Here is an 8,751-nt window from a genome sequence, read left to right on the forward strand (position 1 = left end):
TGGGGGTCCCGAGCCTGTGTGCAGGGCTTCGCCGGGGGTCACGGGTGTGGAGGATGGGAGGTGGGCACCGGGCCTCCCCCTTTGCTGGGAGGCAGCTGGGCTCTGACCACTGGGGGGCGCAGGTGAGCGGCGGTGAGCGGAGAAGGGCTGGCAGACCAGGTGGACCAGGCGGACCACATGGAGGGGCAGACACAGCCTGTGGGTTTCCACGCCACCAGCGCCTGGGCGGGCAGGGCGTACTGTGGGGAGCCCGGTCTGTCCAGAGGCCCTCCGGCAACCCTGGCGCTTGGATGAGGTCCCACAGGCAGGGAATGCCAAGACGTTGCCACCCCAGCAGGTGCCAGCCGGCCGGGACTAAGGCTGAGTACTTGGGGACCTGGGGGACCAGGGGGCCAGGGGGACCAGGCCCCGTGGGCGTTGCTGTGGGGAGAGCCCTCCAGCCAGGATCCCAGACGCCCGGGCTGCATGCGGGGTCTGCTCCCCGCCAGGCCCCCTGGTCCCCAGATCTCCAGATGCTCGCCCCCCCAGCACCCTCCCCCGCGCTGGCCCCTCCCTGACCTGCCCCCACCCCCGGGAGGAATTTTCTGAGCCCGCGGGTGGTGGGAAGCACAGGACCTGTCCGCCCAGAGGCCCTCCCGCTGCCTGCCCCGGCCAGCGCCAGGTGCCCGGCCCCAGAGGGTGCGGGAGGACCATCTGACAATCATTAAACCAGCTGGGCCTGATTTCCCAGCACCCCAGGTAGGACCCGGGCCAAGTGGCACAAAATATGCAAATCACCTGGGCCTGGGAGCCAGTCTGAAGGCCAGGAAATCCCCTCCGTCCAATGAGCCGCCAGCTCAGGTTCCGGCTATAAAGGCCTAACGGGAGGAGCTCCGGGGCCTATTTAGGGCGGGCGCGCGCGCGGGCGAGGCAGAGCTTCGCCGCCCGGGTTTCTGGCGCCCGCTGCCCCTTAATCCTGCCGGTTCGACTGCCACACCCGCGCCGCCACTTGGGTAGGCACCCCCGCCCCCGCCGCCCCGCCGTGCGCCTCGGCCCGGGCTGCAGCAGCGGGGGCTGCTGTTCTGAAGTGTCCCTCGGGGTGTGTGGCGATGGGGGTGCCCGGAGGGTCCGAGAGCCGAGGACCGTCCCTGGGAGGGCCAGGGGGGCCGAGCCTCAGCCAGCCCCACGCAAGGGCCCAGGTGACGGAGCAGAGAGCCCAGCAGGAGGCCAGGGGTGCCCCCGGGGTTCTGAGGACACGGTCGGTCTCAAAGGCGGGGAGTCTGGAGACGGGGAGAGCTCTGTGCCCCGGGCACACCCGCCCGCCCGCCCGCCCGCCTGCCCGCCTGCCTCAGGAGCAGAGTGGCTTTGGGCGAGTGCCTGCCGGCTGGCCCTCCATCGGCCCCTCTCCCTGCAGGTAGCCCCATGGCCGCGACCTACGAGATCAGCAACGTGTTCAGCAACTACTTCAGCACCATGTACAGCCCCGAGGAGCCTGCGCTGGCCCCCGTCCCCGCCGCCGCCTCCTCCTTTGGGGCCGACGACCTCGTGTTGTCCCTGAGCAATGCCCAGATGCCACCGGAGGGCCCTGGTGGGTCTCCTGGGGAGTGGCGGCAGGGAAGGGGCATCTAGGAGGCCAGGGAGCCGGGGGGTTGGGCAGGAGGGGGGGTCCGGGCCCAGTGGGGACTCCCACTGGGAGGTCGAGGGGCTGGACTTGGGGCGCGGGGCAGGGAGCCTGGTCCCGGAGGGCCGGCTGCGGCCGGCTGACCCCGCTGTGCCGGGCCCCTTCCAGAGAAGGCCAGCTGGTCCCGGGAGCAGCCCCAGTTCTGGTCCAAGGCCCAGGTTCTGGACTGGATCAGCTACCAGGTGGAGAAGAACAAGTTCGACGCCAGCACCATCGACTTCTCGCGCTGCGACATGGATGGCGCGGCGCTCTGCAGCTGCGCCCCCGAGGAGCTGCGGCTGGTCTTCGGGCCCCTGGGGGACCAGCTCTACGCCCAGCTGTGGGACCTCAGTGAGTGCGCCCCTGGGCCCTGGCTCGCCCCACTGTCCGGGACCGGCGAGGTAGTGGGAGGGACTGGAGCCCCCGAGAGCCAGGGCGGGGAGGGCTAGGCAGCAGGGCACCGACGGACTCCTTGTTCCCTCCTCAGCCACCAGCTTCTCCGACGAACTCAGCTGGATCATCGACCTGCTGGAGCAGGACAGCACGCCCTTCCAGGAGAGCCTGGGGGACCCCGGCCCCTTCGGTGAGCACCCGAGTTCTCGCGGCCCCCCTGCCCCGTCTGTCGCCCCAGCTAGAGAGGTCTGCAGGTCCTCCGTCCCACGTCTGGGTGGCCGTCCCGTCCCCGCCCAGTCTGAATGCTTGCCTCCTCTTCCAGACCAGGGCAGCCCCTTCAGCCAGGAGACGCCCGAGGGCCGGCAGCAGCCCAGCCCCTACACCCCGGGCAGCTACGGGGCAGGGGCCCCGTCCCCGGGCTGCTCGGAAGTCTCCACCGCAGGTGAGGGCACACCTTCCCACCGCCTACCCCCAGCGCCCCGGGCCCTGGCCTCCGGCTCTCGGGGGGGTGGTGGAGTGGAGCTGGCCAGCAGCCCGTGGTGGGCAGCCGGGGGCTGCGGGGGACTCACCGAGACCCACTCCCCTAGGCACGGGTGCTTCTCAGAGCTCCCCCTGCTCGGACTCCGGGGGAAGCGACGTGGACCTCGACCCCCCCGACAGCAAGCTCTTCTCCAGGGGTGAGTGGGGGGGGGTGTCACCACAGGGGCGCTGCCCTTCCCCCACCCCACTCCTCTCCCTCCTGACCCTCCCCTCCGTGCCGCACAGACGGCTTCCCTGACTACAGGAAGGGGGACCCCAAGCACGGGAAGCGCAAGCGGGGCCGGCCCCGGAAGCTCAGCCGGGAGTCCCGGGAGAGCCTGGACAGCAAGAAGAGCAAGCACGGTGGGCACCGGGCCCTGGGCTGAGGCCGGGGACGGGCGGGTGGGGGGCCGGCTGTGTGCTGCGGGTCACCCCCGAGAGGCCGGGGCTGCGGGGGCAGGCCCAGCCACGCCTGTGCTTCCCGCACGGCCCCATCCGGCCGGCTCCGGGCTCCCTGTGCTGGCTGTCACCAGCGGTTGGTGCATCTGCCTTCTGACCGTGGCCCTACCGACCGGCAGTCACGCTGCACCCCGTGTCTGTGCCGGGAGCCGGTCCCCCACACGGCGTTCACAGGCGTGTGCTGAGCGGCAGGGCCTGCTGTCTGGGCGGGGGCGGGGCGCCGGGGCACGGGGCGCCCTGGCCGCTGCTGACGGCCCGGCCCCGCAGCCCCCAGGGGCACGCACCTGTGGGAGTTCATCCGGGACATCCTCCTGCACCCCGAGCGGAACGAGGGCCTGATGAAGTGGGAGGACCGGCAGGAGGGCGTGTTCAAGTTCCTGCGCTCGGAGGCCGTGGCCCAGCTGTGGGGCCAGAAGAAGAAGAACAGCAGCATGACCTACGAGAAGCTCAGCCGGGCCATGAGGTGAGGGCCTGGCGGGGGCTGCGGGCCTGCCCCAGGGCCGGGGGGGGGGGTCCCAGGGAATGGCCAGCGATGCCCCCGTGTGGCCCCCAGGCCTGTCCCAGCAAAGGCAGTCCACGGCCAAGGACCCACGTCTTAGCACGCCCCACCGCTGCCCCTGCTGAGTCAGGCAGCTTGTCTCCTGGCCTCAGTCTCCCCTTCATGGTCACTAGGGTCCCTTCCCGTCCTGAGGTCCAGTTGCCCCGGGACAAGCCCCAGGCCGCAGCCTGACACTCGGAGAGGAGAGGCTCTCGGTCCCTGGGAGGCGGCAGCTCCAGGCCAGAGAGCGGGCCAGGCTCAGGGGGGTGGGGCCTGAACCCCAGGGGGGCACGGCCGCCTGCGGCCCCCCTGACCCCTCTGACCCCGCCCCCCCTCAGGTACTACTACAAGCGGGAGATCCTGGAGCGGGTGGACGGCCGGCGGCTGGTCTACAAGTTCGGCAGGAACTCCAGCGGCTGGAAGGAGGAGGAGGTGGCTGGGAGTCGGAACTGAGGGCCCGAGGGGCCGAGACAGACGCGTGGGCTTGGGGCCGGCGGCCCCTCGAGCGAGGACCGCTGGGCTGCGGGGGGAGCAGAGGCTCCGCGGCCTCTGCCGCCACCTCCCCATGGAGTTACGAGCCCAGGGTTCGAAGGGACTGGCCCGCCGACGACACTCCACGCGGGGCTCCTCCGGCGCCTCCTGACGCCCGGCGCAGACCCTGCTGCGGGCGCCGCCGCCATCCCTTGGGGGCCTGGACGGAGGCCGGGAGGCCCAGGGCGCCGTGAGCGAGAGGACAGGGCCCTGCGCCTCGTTGCTGGACTGGCTTCCGCCCCCACCGAAGCCTGGGCTCCGCGGGCGGGGGCCAGAGCGCCCCCTAACTTATGTGCCACAAAGACGGCAGATGTACATAGAGATCTATTTTTTCTAGGACGTTCCCCTGACCATTCCCAGCCCTGGACCAGGCCAGCGGGGGGCGAGGGTGCTGGACGCTCAGGGCGGGGCTCCGGCTCCTTCCCCCCCGAGCGGAGGCAGAGATCTACCTCCAATAAAGTGCCTCCTGGGCTGTTTGTAACCTTTGTCTTAGCTCCCTGGATCGGATAAGGCCAGGGCGTGGGCAGGGCGGCGGACTGAGGTCTGTGGGTCGGCCTGCAGCTCAGAGGAGGGGCGGAGGCGGGCGTGGAGGGTGGGGATCCTGGAGCCGTGGGGCGGGGCTAGGAACACCCTGGCGGGGGCTGGGAGCAGAGGAGAGGGGACCCTGCCCTTGACTGAGGGGGCTACGCAGCTTCACGCTGGCAGGGGCGTGACTCCTGCGGGCCGAGCGGGGCTGTCAGGGCACAGAGCTCGTGGTGGGGCAGGGCTCGGGCCAACGTCCGTGACAGCCCAGCGTGTGTGTCCGGCCCGTGGACGAGGCGCGTCTGCACTCTGGCCGCGCCGGCCGGGGGCTGAGTGCCCGAGACACAGCCTGTTCCTGTTGTCTGATGCGTGGAGTCGGAGTGAGGGTCCCGTGCGGGAAAAGCAAGCACAGGCAGAGGAGACTCCAGCAGGAGGAGGAGGGACAGGAGGTGCCGGCCGTTGGGAAGCCTCGAGTGTTCCAGGCAGTGGGCCCCTCGGTGGTCCTCCCGAGACGCAACGAGGGGGCTGTATTGCGCCCACTTCTCGGACGTGGGAGGGGAGGCCCGGGGCCTGCCAAGGCCACACGGGCCGAGCCTCGTGCTCCTGCAGCTCCCTGGGGACGGCTCCAGGGCTCAGCCCCCGGGACCTCACGCTCAGCAGGTCCCGGAGCAGCGGTACAGGGCCCCCAGGCTGTGCACCGGGTCCTTCCCGGCAGTAGGTCCCCTCTGAGGAGCCGCTGCCTGTGGGAAGTTCCAGAGGTTTGTGTGGTCGGGTTCCGGAAGTTTGAAATGCCACTCAGTCGTCTCAGAAACGCCAGACCGCTGGCTGCAGGGGTGTGGGACAGGCTCTTAGGAGACCACGAGTGTGCCATGTGGGCCGGGCTCGCTCCGCAGAAAGGGGAGCCGCCGGACGGAGCAGGGGGCTGTGCGAGGGCTCAGAGCGGCCGCCTGCGGCCGTCGGGGAGGCGTGACCCTCTGGAGCGTGTGACTGGCCTCGGAGGTGATGGGCGAGGGTGTGGGCTTTGCCCCAGACACCCCTGCTGCCGCGCCAGCCAGGCCCTGTCCCCAGGCGTCTGCTCTAAGGGTGCCGGCACGAGGCCACTGGGCCTGTGTGTGGGAAGGAGGGCCGGGGCCTGGGCGATCGGCCGGAGGGAGGCACCACCCTGCTCCCCGCCGACCTTCGTCCTGTTGCAGTTTACGAGCTGCTCTCCTCGCCCTGTTATCGCCTCGGTCCACACCGCAGCCCTGGAGGAGACGGGGGACCCACGTCCCCGGTGGGGCCGGTCCAAGGTCACCAGGCAGGTGAAGAGGGGACTGGCGCCCAGGACTCCTGCCTCCAGGTGGGCAGACAGGGGCAGCACCTTGCCGGGGCTCCGGGAGGGGACCCGAGGCCCCTGGGCATCACCGGGGGGGGGGTGGCGGGGGACAGTCCTTGGCCCCCCCAGGGGCACGTGCTCCTGCCTGAGGTGTCTCTGCTCAGCGGTGCTCTGCGGGACCCTGCCGAGCCGGCACCCGCTTGTGGGCTGGCTTTTCTCACCCCGTCCCGGGTGCTCGCTCTGCTGGGCGTCGGCCACCCCCGGCTCAACTGCCACCAGCTCAGGAGTTCACACAGGCTCGGGGGCCCCCCTCCGCGGGGACGGCCTCTCCCTGGGTGTGGCCGAGCTGTTTCGGTTCTGCCTGGAGCAGCTGGTCACCTCTTATCTGCTTCTCTGGAATCGGGTGCTGCTGGGCAGGCCTCCGGGAGGTCGCCCTGCCCGGGTTTGGGTGTGCCCGCTCCAGCCTCCCGGGACAGTTCCCGGAGATCCGCTCCCCCCCACCCAGCCCTCCACCCAATTCCAGGAAACTGGCTTCACCTGCTCTGTCTCCCGGGTGAGGTGGGCAGGGTGGTTGTATTTTGTGAGGGGCTTATTTCAACCTGTCCTCTTATTCCAGTGACCTGTCCACCCGGCTCTCTCCCTGACCAGCTGTCTGCGGTGCTGGGCCCGCACGGGGCTCACTCACCCCCGTCCCTCGCCCAGCACCTGGCCCGGAGCGAGCACTCAGCAAATATTTGTTAAACAGCCGGCTACCACCTCTCCCTGTGCACACACGCACACACACCCCTCACACTTCACAGTCACACACTGCAGTCACGCAGACTCACGCACACACACACTCACGCTCACCCACACAGTGCACACTCACACACACAGCCTGGCCCCAGGCCCCCTGGCCTTTACTGATCTGCTCATCCCCTCCCAGGGGCCGTGTCCTGGCCGCCCCTCCCGCCAGGACCTGGTGCAACATGAAAATGTGGGCCCTTGTGAGAAATGAAAACTCCGGAACGCACACCAGGCCCGGGGCCCTCCGAGCGTGTCCTGAGTGAGGGCCCAGGTCACCCCCTGACCCCCGTGGGCCAGCCCTCCTGTCTCTGGCTGCTGGCCTTTCAGAGCTCACGGAGTCCACCTCCCCCAACACCTTCTTCTGCAGGAACCTGGGCAGCCACCAAAGCAGGGACGGTCGGTGCCGACGTCTTAAACGTCAGTAAAAGTCTCAGAGAATGACTTGGATCTTTGGCTTCTCTTCAGAAATGCGCAGACCTGGAGCCCGGTCTTCAGGGAGGGCTGGGACGGGGCCAGAGCCCCCGCCACCGGGCCCTGCCGGACTCCCCGGTGGCCCCCTGCAGTGCGGGGCCACCACAGGCACTCACGAGCTGCCGCAGCGTGGCAGCCTCCTGGTGGACCCCGAGGCCACCGCCCGCCCGCCCACAGCCCGGTCCCATCCAGCCGCCGCCGTCCTCGGCAGAGGCTGGGCACCCGGGCCAGGGCCCTTCCTGCGTGTCTTCCCTTCCCCGTCTGTGTGCGGGGAGGGCAGACCCGCAGTCAGCCCCTTAACCGTCCACCCGTGGGCTGTGGGTCAGACCACCAGTGGGCCGACGAAGGAGCCCATTTTATAGGTGAGCAAACGGAGGCTCAGAGGAGGCGGGGACGTGCTCAAAGCCACACAGCAGGCCCCGCACGGAGCCCCTGCTCGGTGCCAAGCAATGTGCCAGGCCAGGGACCGCGCATCATTCGCCAGTTCCCTCTGAGAGCGTTCTGCGCGTGTCTGCCGTGCAGGGGGCCGCCGGGAGGGCAGAGGTCACGGAGGGGGCAGGGAGACTCGCCGGAGCCGGGGACGTCCTGAAGATGTCCGTGCAAACCTCCCCATGAGGCCGCTCACCTCTGGGACAAGGGGACGGGGCTCTGCAGAGTGCAGGAAGCAGCTCGGGTCTCAGGGCTGGTCCGTGCGGACGCCTGGACTCGAACCCTGGCGGCTCAGCCCCACCGCCGCCCCTGCCGCGCGGGGCTCTGCTCAGCGAGCAGCGCCAGGGCCCCCTGCCGCCCAGCGTCTGGGACTCATCACTGGTGGTGCCTTTGAGAAGTGCCCCCCGCCCCGCCCCGCCCCCACACAGACGGACAGACAGACAGATGTGCCTGGGGCGACGGTCCCCTTTGATTGGATTCCCGGGGGCTCCTCGGAGCCTTGGGGGGGGTGGGGAGGGGGCTTCCGTTCCGGAGATCGGCAGAGGGCCGTCTCCTGGGGGCCTGTCCCCCTCCCCTGCCCCTGCCCCGTCCCCTCCCCCCTGCTGGGACGTGCAGGGCTGGGCCAGGGCAGCAGCCGCAGCAATTAGCCCAGCTCAGGCTCAGCCACCGGTTACTGGAACCTTCCTGTCAACTCTGGGGCCCGTCCAAGAAGCCACGCCCAGCGGCCCCGCATGACTCAGCCTCACCTGCCCGGCTCCACACCTGCCACCCGCCGTGACCCAGGCGCGGCACCCGGGGGAAAGTCCCAGGATCCTTTGTCCGCCTTCATCATCCACCCCGTGCGTGCGCAAGGCATGCTGGGACGCGGCGCGCTGACGTCACCGGCCCGGGCTCCCCGCGGCTGTTTCTCGCCCGGAGGCAGAGCCGCGGGCGGCCGCAGGCCGGGCTCGGGCCAGGAGCACGTCCAGGAGAGCTGTTTGCAGCGGGAGCCGCTGCGAGCGTGGGGGTGGGGGGGGCGCTGGCTGCAGGCATCACACTGGCGGGGGACGAGAGGAGCGCCTCGCCGCCTGCGGCTGCCGAGGACGGGAGGGAAGGCGCGCGGCGCCCCCGAGCCCGTGCCCCGGCTCGGCGAGCGTTAGGAGACCCTCG

At 70.4% G+C, this 8,751-nt stretch overlaps 2 protein-coding genes across 2 annotated transcripts; both read left to right on the forward strand.

Annotated features, from left to right (window-relative positions):
• Positions 1 to 871: 871 nt before the first annotated feature.
• Positions 872 to 4,560, forward strand: ELF3 (E74 like ETS transcription factor 3). The gene is made up of 9 exons (XM_045861224.1): positions 872 to 992; positions 1,394 to 1,567; positions 1,769 to 1,990; positions 2,127 to 2,222; positions 2,355 to 2,474; positions 2,620 to 2,709; positions 2,798 to 2,914; positions 3,278 to 3,473; positions 3,887 to 4,560. The coding sequence occupies exons 2-9, from the start codon at positions 1,402 to 1,404 to the stop codon at positions 3,999 to 4,001; spliced, it is 1,122 nt and encodes a 373-aa protein (XP_045717180.1). The 5' UTR covers positions 872 to 992; positions 1,394 to 1,401; the 3' UTR covers positions 4,002 to 4,560.
• A 156-nt stretch (positions 4,561 to 4,716) lies between these two features.
• LOC123804389 lies at positions 4,717 to 8,056 on the forward strand. Its single transcript, XM_045816639.1, has 2 exons — positions 4,717 to 5,940; positions 6,533 to 8,056. The coding sequence occupies exons 1-2, from the start codon at positions 4,967 to 4,969 to the stop codon at positions 6,558 to 6,560; spliced, it is 1,002 nt and encodes a 333-aa protein (XP_045672595.1). The 5' UTR covers positions 4,717 to 4,966; the 3' UTR covers positions 6,561 to 8,056.
• The last annotated feature ends 695 nt before the right edge of the window (positions 8,057 to 8,751 follow it).

The sequence above is a fragment of the Phyllostomus hastatus genome, unplaced genomic scaffold (assembly GCF_019186645.2).
Source record: "Phyllostomus hastatus isolate PE091 unplaced genomic scaffold, TTU_PhHast_1.1 phas_contig_148, whole genome shotgun sequence".
In the NCBI taxonomy this organism is placed as follows: Eukaryota; Metazoa; Chordata; class Mammalia; order Chiroptera; family Phyllostomidae; genus Phyllostomus; species Phyllostomus hastatus.